This window comes from Argiope bruennichi, chromosome 3 (assembly GCF_947563725.1).
Source record: "Argiope bruennichi chromosome 3, qqArgBrue1.1, whole genome shotgun sequence".
In the NCBI taxonomy this organism is placed as follows: Eukaryota; Metazoa; Arthropoda; class Arachnida; order Araneae; family Araneidae; genus Argiope; species Argiope bruennichi.
In genome coordinates this window covers 17,441,881-17,457,751 of record NC_079153.1, presented here as the reverse complement: position 1 = coordinate 17,457,751, position 15,871 = coordinate 17,441,881, and the positions used below count along the sequence as shown (strand labels likewise).

The 15,871-nt window shown below is 23.1% G+C and overlaps 2 protein-coding genes across 7 annotated transcripts in view; one reads left to right on the top strand and one right to left on the bottom strand.

Annotated features, from left to right (window-relative positions):
• The window catches only part of LOC129963312 (E3 ubiquitin-protein ligase LRSAM1-like), a 31,078-nt gene extending 17,902 nt beyond the window's left edge, over positions 1-13,176 (bottom strand). The window contains exons 1-12 of one of the 4 annotated variants that reach the window (XM_056077605.1): positions 13,038-13,176; positions 10,721-10,823; positions 9,115-9,180; positions 8,656-8,709; positions 8,520-8,564; positions 7,653-7,727; positions 6,617-6,685; positions 6,426-6,510; positions 5,546-5,713; positions 5,377-5,424; positions 2,745-2,860; positions 241-270 (exon numbers count right to left, since the gene is read on the bottom strand). In XM_056077605.1, the coding sequence (XP_055933580.1) occupies positions 241-270; positions 2,745-2,860; positions 5,377-5,424; positions 5,546-5,713; positions 6,426-6,510; positions 6,617-6,685; positions 7,653-7,727; positions 8,520-8,564; positions 8,656-8,709; positions 9,115-9,180 (756 nt within the window). In that variant the 5' untranslated portion in view covers positions 10,721-10,823; positions 13,038-13,176. The remainder of the gene's footprint in view (positions 1-240; positions 271-2,744; positions 2,861-5,376; positions 5,425-5,545; positions 5,714-6,425; positions 6,511-6,616; positions 6,686-7,652; positions 7,728-8,519; positions 8,565-8,655; positions 8,710-9,114; positions 9,181-10,720; positions 10,824-13,037) is intronic. The other 3 variants (XM_056077607.1, XM_056077608.1, XM_056077609.1) reach the window with 3 other exon arrangements.
• A 294-nt stretch (positions 13,177-13,470) lies between these two features.
• The window catches only part of LOC129964141 (cytosolic phospholipase A2-like), a 31,004-nt gene continuing 28,603 nt past the window's right edge, over positions 13,471-15,871 (top strand). For 2 of the 3 annotated variants that reach the window (XM_056078835.1, XM_056078836.1), the window contains exons 1-2: positions 13,471-13,569; positions 14,511-14,571. In XM_056078835.1, the coding sequence (XP_055934810.1) occupies positions 13,535-13,569; positions 14,511-14,571 (96 nt within the window). In that variant the 5' untranslated portion in view covers positions 13,471-13,534. The remainder of the gene's footprint in view (positions 13,570-14,510; positions 14,572-15,871) is intronic. The other variant, XM_056078837.1, reaches the window with a different exon arrangement.

The window sequence follows — 15,871 nt, the reverse complement described above, 5'->3', positions numbered from 1 at the left end:
AAATTGTAACATCTTTCATTTTATTGAACTATCTGTTATTGAAGTAAATAATTGCACATTTAGCAACTTCTGACAAGCTTATTTTTACTGCATGCAATAGCTAACAGAAGAGTGCTTCAGAACTAAAAACATACAAATGTTATATTGTCCAGCTAATATTGCAGAGCATTAACTGGAATAACTAAAATGGATAAAAAGCAATTATAAAGTAAATCAAAATATTTAAATGCTGCTACATGCCTTTGCTCTTTGGTAGTGCAGGTAAGATGCCTACAATAATAAAACAAGATAAGCGAAAATGAATGTGATATTACACAACATGCATAAGCTTGAAATAATACACATATATAAATACAGTGCTGCATACAATTTTTTCCATGATTAATCACAAAAATATATGAACAAGAACAAATCTATAATTCATTCTATACTTAAAAATTTCCAAAAAATCAATATATCCAATATTTTATCACTTAAATGAATTCTAGTAAATATAAGTACTTCACAGATTAATCAAATTTATGCATTTGTATTACTTTACCCGAGAGTCCTTGAAAGTAAAGATTAATGACATAATTGCTAACTTTTGTTGAAAAGAAATAATATAAAAAAAAGAGTTTTCAAATAATTTTTAATTATTTAATAAGATTATTTTTTGTATTAAAATATTTTAAAATCATATATTTCTCACTATTTTCAATACTTCCATTGAATTTCATTTATTTTTTCATTACTTATTTGTTTTAGCCATCAATATTAAATTATAGCTTTATTAAATTATAAATTTATTGTACTATAAAATTTTGATTTAATTTTTGCTTAAAAAACTATAAACTAATTATAATTTGCTAATTATAATGAAAATATAATGAATTATAATGAAGCTTAAATTATAATGAAAAAGCTTACTTAGAAGCCATATTAAGCCTTGAATGCATTTAAAAATAAGAGCCTTTCTCAGCTTTCAGTAATTAACTAATTTATTCAATAAAGTTTTTTTAATGTTCATTAATAATTAATTTTTACTGTTAATTTTTAATATACATAATAAATAAGTATTTACTCAGAATTAATAAAAAAATCTATTTCTAATTTTTTTTTTTTAACGAAATAATTTTTAGCACAAATTTAGAAATGCAATCACACTTATTTATATTCATATATAGATGAAATAATCCAATTAGTACAAATTACCAAACAACATTGCTAGAAAAAACCTCATAATATTGCCAGTTATTCATAACATTGATCAACATCATCAACATTGTATAATATTTTGTACTAATAAGAATATAAGTAAAATAAATTAGATAAGTAAAATAGTTCCTTTGAAAAATAGATTCCAAATACAATTGAAACAAAGGTATAGAGGGGATTTATTTTCTCTACAAATAACAAATCTTTCTACTTTTAAACTCGCATCTCAGAAAATAGATAAACTGGATATTAATATCGCAGCTTTCTAATTTCTATGGAAAAGGTGTGAATTATTATAGATATAGTAGAATATATAACAGAGTACATGTAGATTATTTACAATATATGCTCTAAGATAAATTTTGTATTGAGGAGTTGCACAAAAATAATATTCTAAATATATTCTATATTTTATTTAACATTAATGAATGTGAAATTTCAGAATATTATGGTATTTTATGAAATTCCATACTATATATATATATCTTTTGTATTTCTGAAAGAGAAAAGTATTAGTATAGAACATTCTAAAACATTCATGCTGGAATTCTTATTAATGCATGTAATAACTGTGAAATATATTAAAATTTCAAAGCATTTTGGAACATGAAGAAGTTATATGATTTTATATATATTGTTTTTTCAAATAACTTTGATTCACTTGTACAATAGATCTCAAAAGATGAGTTAAATTGTGATAAATATATTGGAATATAATAGTTACATATTTTTTTTTCTTTCCAAGAGACAGAATCATTTGAATTATCAATTTAAAGGATAAAACTTTTTTAATATAAGAGTTTAACAAACTGTCAGTTTGATTTTTTTTTTTTTTTTTTACTTACAGCATTCACAACATGCAAAAATATTTTCTTGACTTTTTTATAACTGGATTTGTGTTTTAGAAAAATATGCAGGCAAAAATTTGTCTAAATTTATTAAAGCATAAATGATGGATGTATTCTTATGCACTTTGCATATTTCAAAATGTGAATGGATAGATGTTCTATGATCTGCAATTGAAAATACCCCGTTTAAAATGTTTTTCCTTGAATCTATTTTGCTAATAATAAAGCAGAATGTGTGCATCTATATGTATGTTGGCACTTTGTAAGCCAGACCAAACTTTAAACACAGGCAATATTTCTAGCTAGCCTAGCATTTGGTAAAAAAAAAAAAAAAAAAAAAAAAATATTGGGCAGTGAATAAGACATACTAATTATCATGTCCAGTTTAAAAATGATTTCTTATATACAGCTATTTAAAAAATATGTAAATTAAAATATAAATCATGTTCTTCAAAGTTTATCTTGGCATTAGTAAATTTAAGATTTGAATATACAAGTAAAATAAAATGATGTAGAACATTTTTCTTGAAAATGATTAAAAAATTATTTAAAAGTTATCAAACTTCTAAATATACTTATATTTCTTCCTAAATATGCATTTTGTACTAAGAAAATCTATTTTAGAAATGCTTTTTTTTTCTGAGAAGAATGGATATATTCATTTTGACATACAAATTTTTAAAATAGTATAGAATTTACAGAAAGTGGAGAAAAATCCATGGATTTTAGTCTATCTGGCTCGGAATGTTCTTCATCGGGAGTAGCAGCACTTGAAAGACTTTTAGGGGTAGGAGGAGCATAATCTGCCCCTGCTTCTAGAGATGAAATAAAAGAGATTTTATATTTAAATTAATTTTTTAATCTAAGGAAAACGACAAGTGAAAAGCATAAAACAAAGAAAAAAGTTCATTTCATATTTAAAGTCCTAAGTATAAGATTTTTAAAGAGCAAACAAACTTTCTACTGAGCATAATTGTTACCAAAAATCACTTACTTCTCAAAATGCTGGTGTTATTAAAGAATTATGCTATATAAATTACAATCTATAAACAATACTCTTAATCACATATGCCAATAATTTTTAAAAAATCAACAAGCAAAACATTCTGATGAACAATGTTTTTAATTTATGGCAAATAATTCTGAAACAAAATTGAATTTTTGTTTGCTATTTTGAAAATTTACTGACAAAAAATATTCACAATCTTTTGAAAAATTTAATCAAAGTTAAAGATATTAAAGATAAATAAATAAAACTACAGAGAATTTTCCAAAATTTTTTGTTCTGAAATAAAATTTCAAGAAATTTTTTTAAAAACTTCCATATTTCATAGTTCTACAACAAGTGATATTTTAATGACATTACAATTATACATTTATTTTTAAAAGAATACCAGCTACCCTATTGTTATTGGTTGATACATTCTGTAACTTAATAAATGCAGCTGAAAATTTTTATTAAGTCTAAAGACTTATCACTTGAAAAAAGGATTCTTAAAAACAAATTTTTCCCATCTAGAAAAGAATTCTAACACAAACAAAATTGATTACTATTCATAAGATTAAGAGTTCCGAGTTGAAACTAAACTAAGGATTAGCATAAACAGATATTCTAATTACACTGATGAAACAATATGGTCAGAATTTCAGCTATAACTCCACTTTTTCCATTTCCACATGACAACCAAGATGAGGAATTTGATGTTGACACAAATTTATTCAAAAATTACAAGTTTTATGTACATGATGATTTTGCAATGAAAAAAATCAAACATGAGCTAACTATTTTCTGACCTAAAACTGATATTCTGTCTATAAAACAAATCTCGTCTGCTTAACAGTTGCCAAAAATATATGATATTGCTATAAAAGTTTCATTTTGAATCACAGGCAACATTAGTAACTGCATAATTTCAGCTGCGATCAATTTGATAATATTATTTTTTATAGAAATTTATTATTATCTGTTATTATCTTTCAATTAATTCAAGATGAAATCAATATAATTTTCGTTTATTTATGCACCTTCTGAAAACAAGGGTTAAGGTTTGTAAATCAAACAGACATAAAATTTATCTCTCTGTTTAAAAACATCTCATTTCATTCAATTACAGGTTTCATTCAAATAATTCTTTTTTTTTTTCAAAAGTTATTATTTTCTCATATGCAAAGTACAGATAAAGTACCATAATCATCAAAAAATTTGAGCCATAGATTTTGATGAATCTCCATTTCAGTCCCCTTCCCTGTACCCTATTTTCAAAAAACATATTTTTAGTATTGTGTCTGTCTTCCTGTGAACATGCTAGCTCAAAACTGTTTTGAGCAAAATGGATGAAATTTAATATACGAATTTTAGACAAGATTTGAAGATTTCTATCAAATTTTAAATAAAATATCTTCAGAGGAAGTCTGTCTATTTGGCTGTTTATATATGAATAAGCTCAATAATTATAAAATGAAAAGAATTAAACAAAATTTGATATACAGGTTTAGCATTTAAAATGTAATTTCTTAACAAATTTTGAATGAAATCTGTCAAAGAGTTGACCATCTATCAATCTGCACTTTTGCATGCATAATAACTCAAAGGCTTAAATCAATGAATGTGACTACAACTGTAATTTACCATGTCAAATTTTGGTTCCAATCAGTCAGTAAAAAAAGTATTCTAAATGCATATTCAGTCGATTAATTTAGTAAAAAAGTAGGACTCAACAATCAGAATAATAATGATCAACAATTGATCTATATGTCAATAATAATGACATATAGATCAATAATGATCTATATTTCATAACTACTGTTTGTAAATGCCATGCAAGGCACTCACCACCCCATATCAATTTTATATGGGGTAGGGTGGCTGATAAGACCTTAATTAGAGAGTAAGCAAAATGTTTTTCAGAGAAAAGTTTCGGAGACCACTCTTGCTTTTATTGTTTCACAGTAAATAAAAAATAATAATTTTTTAAATATTAATTTTAAAAAATACTGAAATCAATACAAATTTCATTTGGATTAGGCAATATAAGATGAGATTTAATTGACGGTAACAGATTAACTTTCTTAAAAAAATGATTTTAAAAAAATATTTTTTTAGTCAGCCTCCAATGAAGGTAAAATATTTTATAAATCCCTATATAAAAGGTGTTGCATTCTATAAAACATAGTATCGTTTTATTTTCTTTTAATGCAAAATACTGCACATGACTAAAATCTTTTTTACTTTCATAAAAAAAAGAACAATTCTTATTTTGTTAAGTATATATATTTTTTAAAAAAGAATGTTTAAGACATTGTGAATAAAAATTATTTTGCATCAGCTTACCTTCACAAAGGAATTTCATTATGTTCTCGGTCCCACTCAGGCATATATCTACAAGAGAAACACATATAAAAATATTTTAATGAAAGAAAGTTTTAAATTCCAATTACAAGATAATCCATGCATGTTAAAATATAATTCTTTCAAAGCAAAGAATTTAAATGAAGTTTACCTGCACTTGGGTATATAAAATTCTCAGAATTTATCTCCAAGTCCTTGAGTGAAGTTAAATTACATAGTTCTTTTGGCAAATATTTAATTTTAGGATTATCACACAAGTTTAAATATTCTAAACTGTGTAAAGAGCAAATAGGCACTGGAAACTGTGATAGTTTATTACCTAAAATGAAAGAAAAAAAAGTAAGACAAGCTATTTAATGATACAGGATTTATTTTTAAAAATTTTAGAGAAATCTTGGAAAGCTCAGAAACATTAAACTTAGTTAATAAGAATAATTCTGAAATTCATTCTAATTACAAAATAAAAGTATATAAGATTATTACTAAAAAAAGTATCAAACTGTGTGGGTTCTTCCTTTTCTTTGTTTTCATTTCTCACAATAAATTTCTTTTCTCACCTCAGTAAAATAGAACAGATTTTTGAACAATAAAAACCTTATGCTTCCAATTTCAAAACAATTATTGATTTATACCTATAAGCAGCAGGAAAATTAATTCTTAGAAATCTTAAATCTAAAGCTCATCTTTTATCTGCAAACAATCCTATTAAATATTTAATTGGGAAAATTCAAATAATAAATGTAGTATAATTTTTTTTTCAATTTTGAATTTAAAAAATTAGTTGAATATCAAAATTTAAATTTAGTTGAAAATTTATGTATTTTGGAAAATTTATATTAAAGAAAATTTACATTTGGAATTTGATATAGATTTCTTAAGCAGTACTCAGAATGTATATAGTTTTTGATTTAAAAAAAAGCATATGGTCTACATTAAAATCTTAAAAAATTGTACTAAAGCAAGCAACATCGGAAAAGTATTTTATGACCTAAACAAGTTATATTAACTAAAATTATTAAACAAAAAGTTACTTTTTAAATTCAAATGACATAGACTTGTTAATTTTTCAAAAGATGCTGGTAATTTCTTTAATTGGTTACTTTCCAGATCAAGAACCTATAAAGAATTAATCATTAGAAAAAAATAAAAGTGCACATAGATATTTTAAATCGTTTTAAAAGAAGGGACATTTTGAAATTGTATGTCCAAATTTTAATATTACCTTTAATTTAGAAAGGTGACTGATATCAGAGGGCAATGAGCTCAATTTATTGTTCCTTAAATTAAGAATCTGAAATGAAATTTTATTTTAGTATAGAGAATTCCAATTTATACTTGAAAATTTATTTGAATTCAATTTGTTTCTTACTCTCAAAAATACTTTTCATATATCATAAATCACTTGACTTTGGGAATTCTGGAATTAAGTAAAAATCACAGAATTTAAAGATAATTTTCAAGTAATGTAACAGCAGCTGTCATGTTTAATAACATGAAATATCATGAGCTTAAAAGTCATATATAGTTTAACATACACATGAAATATCAATTTTCTAAGATCATTTAGGTTATAAAACTGGACACTAAAATTTCAGATAAATTAATTTTAGTCTGAAAAGAAACTTCAAAAAGAATAACAACTGGACATTATATAAGAAAGTTTCTGTCTTTAATACAATTGCTTTGCATTTTGGCTATTGCATAGCTATTAGAAAAACAAAGAGCAAGTTATTTATAAGTGTATTAAAATGTGATGATGAAGAATGTGAATTAAAACTTTGTTGTCAATCATTTATAATCACTTCACATCAAATATGACCATTGAATCATGAGAATATTTTGCTTATGTGCCAGTTGAACATTAAATCCTTTTCAATTTCCTTATTTCACTCCAATTGAAATGGGCACAATCAGTCCATAAATACAAAAATGTATTAGGGACTAAGTATATGGTAATGGGGTCAACATACTGAACATAAAAGCTAAAAAATATAACCATATGCTAAGGTTATGAATGATTGCCTTAAAAATCAGAAATAAAAATGTTGCAATAATTTCCAAAAACATTCAATACTTAATAGTGAAACACTGATTTTGATTCCAGGGCCATTTAAATTTAAATAAGTAAATATCCCTGGAACAATTCAGGAGATTATATTAATATATTCATTAAAATGAATAGGCACTTAAAAATAATAAAAGACAATATTATGCAAAGAAAAATATAAAGATAGGATATTACAGTTGCTCAAGCTTACTTGCAATTGACTCAAATCTTTTAATGAGCCACCACTAGATAGGTTGCTAATGTGATTATTTTGCAAAAGAAGGGCCTGCAAAAAAATATCACAATTTTAGATTATATATATAAATTTAAGTTTTAAATACATAAATATGCCATATTATAATCTACCACGCTCTTAAACCTTAAACTGAATAAAAATATAAGAGGAACCTTCTCTAGTCATTTTTTTTACCAATATATTAGTACAATGTTATGTATATTTTATAATACAGCTTATATCTTTAAATTATTTATTGTATATGTATCAAGAACATTATAAATTTTTAAGCATTAATAATTAATTTTATTATGCTCCATTAAAAATATCCTAAACATTTAATCGTATTTTTGAAATAAAATAAATAAAAATCATTGTTTAAAAAATAAACAACAATAAGGATATCAAATTACAGCAAAGATTAGATTATGCACAAAACCTCAAATATTACAATACACACAAAGAATTTTCTGCAAATATTTCTTTTAAAAAAAATAATAATAATTTGATGCTTTAGCACATTTTTATAATTAAATAATCTATTGAATATTTTACGGAATCTGTTAAATATGATTTAGCATTTTTTCATTTTTTTAAAATTAAATAAAAGATATATTATTAGTAAAAGCAATCATACATAAAATATTTATGTAAAGGTACTATTGATATAACAAAAAAGTATCAAAAATACTCAAAATTACTGATGATTATTGATGATTTATATCCAATAACTATTCTTTAATAATATCCATAAATATTTAAGTCAAATCGATACTTTGAAAAAATTATTTCACAATTATAAATTATTTAATATGAAATTAATCATCATTAACTTGTACAAACCTCTTTACGAAAAACTCGACACATAGAAAAGACACCAGGGGGAATCTGAAATGTAGAAACAGATTTAATAACTGTTGACTAAATGATTATGGCCATTAGCTAAAAGTGAGTTAAAATGTAAATTTAATATACTTACTTCTGATAAATTACAATCAGATAAGTCAAAGTTTTCATCTGGTGCTTCTTTGGCCTAAAAGTAAAAAAAAATGTTTCAATGTGAAAACAATAATGAGCATAGATAGGAGGTATGGGGAGGAAAAAGCCAATATATAGCTCATTAAAGTGCACAATAAATATATTAAGAACTAAATGTTTTAGAATTTTATCTCATTTATTTAAAGAATTAATTTTTATTAATTATTAATTCTAATTACTTTAATTATAGACTTTTATTAAATACAAAATTAGACAATTCAAAGTACTCTTCTTATTATAAATTATTTCATTGGATCTACAGCTGTCAATGCAGATAAGTGCAAAATTTCAAAACATAATAAAGCTGTAATAATAATTGATGCAAAGAATTTTTTTAGTAACGTTTAAAATTAAATAACAAAAGAAAAAAAAATTGCATTATTCAATAGGCAAAACTTACAATGCACATCTTATGTTCTAATTTTGCCTTATAATTCTGGGCTTTTGAGTCATTCCAAAATGGCATCTAAAAGAAAGACATAATTTTTTTTAAATTTAATACTCTCACCTGGATGTATATTTGATATCTTTGAAACTGCTAAAAAGAACATTAAAACATAATTACTCATATACTTTCGAGAGTGTATTTACAACTACTTTAACTTTTATGTACAAAAACTCAAACTTCTAGTTATTTCATCCAGAAATGAAATACAATTTTAAAAGATAATGTAATTTTATTATGAAGAAATACCAAGAAGTACTCAAGTATATATGCAAACACATATTTTTGAGCAACCAAAGAGAGAGAAGACACTTTGAATTCTTAAACATCCCTTTTATTCCATCCTGGGAGGCATAATATATGTATAAGAAATGAGGACTAACTGACGTCTGTTCACAAGAGCAGAAGAGAGCGAAAGAGAGTCAGAAAATTTTTCTCAGTAATTATATACTATGAGAATTCTTATAGGAATTTCTTTACATGTGTCGATTTAGGTAAGAGAAATATAGGCATCTTTTAAAAGAATTCATTTAGCTTGACAGATTTTTATCCCTTCACTTGGTGCATGAGAATTGCTGATTTAAACATTTTTACAGAACTCAGTGTAGCATTAATTAAATAAAAAAAAAAGTGGAATTGGATAAGGAAAGAAAAGCACATTTTAGAATGAAGTTGATATGGACTAAAGATAAAAATTAAGAAATTAATCAGAATTTAATTTAGAATTAGAGATATCATTATTTATATCTATGAAAAAAAAAAAGAAAAAAAAGTTAGAAATATGTATTTATAGTACTATATTTATAGATGAAATATAAAAAAAAAACCTTTATAATACTAATAACTACTTTTAATTAGACAAAAATAACAGCAACTACTTGAGTATGAAAATATAATTATTTTTCAGAAAATATCCATTCCCTCCACTAATACAAATGTTTTCTAGTCTTAAGGTAAAAATAATGTTTTAAATGTTTCCATAGAATACATGTGCACTGCATACAGACACTAAACAAGTGATAAAATTGTTGGCAGGTAAATATTTGTGCTAATGGTTTCAGATAGACGACTGTCTGAATGAGTGTATTAATTAATAAGGTAATAAAAATAAAACATAACTTTTACATGATGTAATAAACTTTAAAAATATTTTGAAATTAAAAGATCCCCAATCACACTGTTAACTGCTAGTTATTAAATTACAAATGCACATTTTTATCATTCATAATAATTAAAAATAAATAAGTTTGTAGTAACAGTATATATATTAATAACATTTAGTTAGTTGATATATAAAGTTGTAATAAATTCTTAAATTCGAAAAATAAAAAACAGTGCAAATAATTTCATACAAAGAAATTGTTAACATTACTCTTCAATGAACATTATCATTTTTTGAATAATTTTATTTATTATAATTTCTAAAGTTAATAATAATAATAAACTAAAAATGTTATAGCAGTATGATGCTTTAATATAAAGTTTTAAATATGATAGGTATCCCTTACAAACAAATAATTACTACAACACAATGATTAGAAGGAAAAAAAATAATACTTACTGTTCTCTTAATGCAATATTTTGTTTCTCTATAAAGGTGAATAATAATTACATGTTCTCACCATCTTGTAGCAGTAATCTCCAAAATTAAAAAACAGTTATAACTATAAAAGAAAAGATAAAATAAAAACTGAAAAAATACAATTGCAATCCCAGCTAATAAATGTTATATATCTGTATATTTATAAGAATTTAACACAAAAATGACAAATGATTCTCATCTATCTTCAGGTAATAATAATTACATGTTCTCACCATCATGTAGCAGTTGTGTAAGATATTAAATATAAAAAATCAAAAAATAGTTATAACTATGGAAGAAAAGATAAAATGAAAATTGAAAAAATACAATTGCAATCCCAGCTAATAAATTTTATATATCTGTATATTTAAAAGAATTTAACACAAGAAGGACAAATGATTCTTATCTATCTTCAGAATCAAATATACATGACTCAGCCTAATATCTCAGAATTTCACATCATAATACATGAATAATTTCAAACACAATCTAATTCTTTTAAGAAATAAAATCTATGCTTAAATTTCCTGCAATGAGTATACATCAAAGCAGAATTTTAAAATATACTTATTATCTATAATATAAGAAAATAAATAAATGACAAAAAATATGTTTATTATTATTTAAAAATTAATAAGAAACATATATGATGATTTTAAATTAATCCAATAGAGAAAGTCATTTTCATCAAAATAAGCAAGTAAGCAAGTAAAACCCAAAAATTCAATATATATATTTCATAATTTAATGTAACATGCTATAGCTATAATTCATTTTAATTGAACTTTCATTAAGATCAATTTCTAGGAAAAAACGTGAAAATGAGAATATGAGGATAAAAGTTTTTATAGTTATATGAGAATATTTTTTTTAACATTGAAGCACTATGAATATAATGCAAATATATTAATTAAAACGTTATTAAAGTCAATTTTTAGGAGAAAATTTGAAAAGGAAAATACAAGCTTAAAAAATTTAATAATTATATGTAGTAGATTTTTTAATATTCAACTGTTGATAGTTAAAAATAAAAGCAAAACAATAAATTTATAACTTTAATTAAAATTAATTTTCTTTTTAATCAGTTCAACATGAAAAAGGCAATATGAGCAAATACATGTGCAGACGATTTAAAAAGGGAATTCCAATTTTTCTGTATATGATTCATATTAGTGTAAATTTATAAAAAAAAACAAAAACATGAAATACAGAATAATTTATTAGTTAATGACTTTTACTATGATTTTATAATTTAATCATTTAACTAATATCACTTTTAAAATTAAAAGCGTTATTCCGTTGTTTATTCATAACATAATCATCTTTTCTTTGTAATAATCACATATGAGCTTTCATGAATGATATCTATCAACATTATAGTTACAGTAACTGTTAGTAATACCACACAATGTATTATAAATACTTCTTTTCAATAAATTTAAAATTGGCTGCAATTGAAACTTTCAGCATATATGTAAAATTTGAATTATGCAAATGTTGTTCATATAAAGCAAGAATTAGATTCTTAAAAGTAAAAATACTAGAATTGGAATCCCATATAATAATAGTATTTTCTAAATAATTATATACAGAATAGCATTGATGATTTCTCAAATTAATACTTATTGCTACCTTGTTTAAAATTTATAAAGCCTCTTCACTGTAGAAATACAATAAATAAAAAAAATATACATAAATCAAAACACAATGATGATTTTATTAATAAAACTATGTAAAATATGCTTTTACTAATTCTTAATAAATATTTCAAAAAATAAGTGAAATTTTTTAAATTATTGTTATGATTCTGAAATGGAATAATAATCAAAATAATGTAATTACATTTCTCATTATAGAATTTTAATTTAAAAAATAAATTAAAGCTAAAATTTGATTTTTAAAATTCATGGATATAAAAAAAAAAATCTTCCATGTAACTTGAGATAAGCAGCAACCTACATTGACGTAATTCAATAATAAAGTAATTTTTTTTAAATATCAAAAAAAAATTTTCAAGAAAATATATAATTATTATCGTTTTTCTTGTAAAACTATTGATTCGTCAATTATTACTGTCTGCTTTTCTTTTCAAGTAAACAACCTTTCAAAGAATAAAAACATACATCATGAAGAATTTACCATAAAAAAGGAAATATTTTTATAAATGTGCAAATTATGAATCTAAATAAGAAACGTAATAAAGATATACAGAAGAAAATTCTGATTAATTATTCAATTATAAAACATAAAACAAATAATTTTACAAAAAAAATCATTAAATATATTAGCACATTACCTTAGAATATGAATATGTGATGATTCTGAGTTACATAAAACATTTCTGAAATTATTTATTGATTTATCGCATTTCGATAAAACAGATGACAGTCTGCTAGCATTACTGTTTACAATCTTCAAAGGCAAGTGAATGCCGTTTCGATTTGTTTATTTCTGGAAATGAATAATGATGTAAGGCTGATTTACAGTGGCTTATACATATTTTAAAATTCAACAAAAAATTATCTAAAATAATTTTGATGAAATTTTTTGTTGAAATAAAATTTTTCATTTGAAAATCGTCTATTCTTTTTCCAGAATTTAAATTTATTAGAAATTTAAAATTTATATACCCGTTACAGCCAAATGTAATAAGAGAAGAAGAGGCAGTCACTCTAGAGCAAAGATTTGCTTTCGGTTTTTCGCTTCCTGCGAAATGTTTGTTGGGCAATTTGAATGAAAAGAAACGGTAGGCAGGTATTAAAAATTTTATTGTAGTGTTTTTTTAATTTTCACATGGAGCAAGTATCATCTACGCTTCAAGAACATTTGTAAGTTATTGTTTAAAGCAAATTGCTTTTTCTATTGCTTGAATTTTTAATTAAGTAATTACCAATTTTAAAAAAAATTTCAATCAGTTTTTTTTTACTGCTAATTAAAAACCGCCGTATGAAAACTCAATAATAAAATAAATGATATGAATTAATGCGGACAGATCAAATTCTGTAAATTGACAGAAAAATAATAATGTGAGATTATATAAAATATTAAATTTACTAATAAATATTGGAGAATTGTGATTAGATATCTATATAAATATATATATCCTCTTCTTTTCTCTGGAAAATAAAAAGTTCATTTTTTTTATTCAAAAATTATTTAATTCTTCTGCATTATTTTTTATTATTTTAATAATTTGTAAATTTGAACAATACTCATGTAATTTTAAATTGATATAAAATTTTATTCATTACTATAAATTTTGCTAAATAATTTGTTTAAAATACTTATTTTTAAAAAAAATTTAAGTAAAGATGCTGTTTTTTTTATAGATTTATTCCATATTGTTCTACCATATGGTATGATTTAATAATCAGTCATATCAAAATAATTAATTTTTCAGAATGACTGTTATTTTATTACATGCTAAAGCTTTTACTGCCTCTTATTAATTAACTGTTTTTACATTTCCAAGAGGTGAATTATCAATAAAGGTTTTTTTCACCTCTTGTCTTATTACTTTTTTTTATTAATCATTCTATTCCATTTGTATTGAACTATTCCTTTTGCTAGTTCTGATATATATTTCTTTTATAATAAAAAAATAATTTTGAACATAAGGTTTTTTTTTCAGATTTTTTTTATTTAATTGTGCAATATAACATTTCGGTTTTTATCCTTGATAATATTCCTACTTGAAATTTAAAAAATGCATATGCTATATATAGTTTTCTGCTTTATTCTTCACTGTATCAGATTTCTTTCTTCCTAGGGCTTTAGATAAGAAACATTGCAATGAAGTATTTTCTCTTCCTTCCTTGCAAGTATTTCAGGTTAAAATTTAGATATTTTTATTATTTCTGAATTTTAACTATTTTATTTATCCTTGAAAAAGTGAAAAATTTGAATATATAAAACTTTATTTCTTGTACTGCTTTTTCAACAAAATAAAATCCTTCTTATTTCCCCTTTTTTTCGGCTTCCTTCTTTCTTCCTCTTTTATTCCTTTTTTTTTTTTTTTTCTGCTATATATTAACAGCTGTTTGGGTAGAGGGGAGATAAGAATACATCCTTCCTCTCTCATATCCTGTTGAAATATAAGCATCTGTTCAAATATCTAGCACAGTTATTCTTATGTAGATTATTGTAGGACATAAATATAATCGGCATATATTGTCTGAAATTCTATTTGAGAATTTAAATTATTTTAATATTAAAATTCTTGTTATAAAAAATTAGATTTTCTATTATTAGTTGATTCTCTTTAAGATAATGTTTTACTTTTTTAAAAGGTAGTCATTATCATAAAATATAGACCTAGTAATAATTGACCATAAAATATTTAATTTATAAACAATACATAAATAATGATATTATAAAACTGATTTAAATATTTTGAATTTAAATATATGAATAATTTATTCAAAAAACTGAAATCTCTTTAATTTTATTTGTTATAATTCTTTAAGCCTATATTATAATAATCAAGAAAAAATTTTACATGGGCAGTTAATTTTTAAAAAACAAATTAATGTATTGGAATAGTTGTCTTCATTGTAATATCAAAATATTCTTTATTAAATTTTATTAAGCGGAAATTATATAAACTGCAACATATATATGTGTGTATATTACAATGTTACAATTCTTTTTAATTATAATGTTAAATTTTTTTAACTAAATCGTCAATCTTTAGCTGTTTTTTTTTTTTTTTTTATTCTGATGTAAATTTTTAAAAAAATGTTTTTTTAAACATGCATGCCTCTGATTTATTTTCTGTTGCATCTACTCCTATTTTTTCAATATTACTTTTCTTTGTTTTTCACATTTTTTTTTTCTTTCTTTACTTTTTCTATGAAACTATTTATTATGCTTATTTATCTTATACCTAGGTGTCAAGATGACATGATTTTTGCTGTAAGTTAAATAATTTATTTATATTGTGAGAGTAAAATGATATAAATAATAAAATCTGGCCTTGTGCACCTGGAACAGAGCAGCAATTTTCTCTTCAAAATCTTCTAGAATTTAGACCTTAATTTCCTGAAAAATGGGTGAAAAAATATTTTTTTAAAGTTTCATGTTTACTTAAAAATAAAAAAATACTTTCTTGTACAAAAGTATGGTTATCAT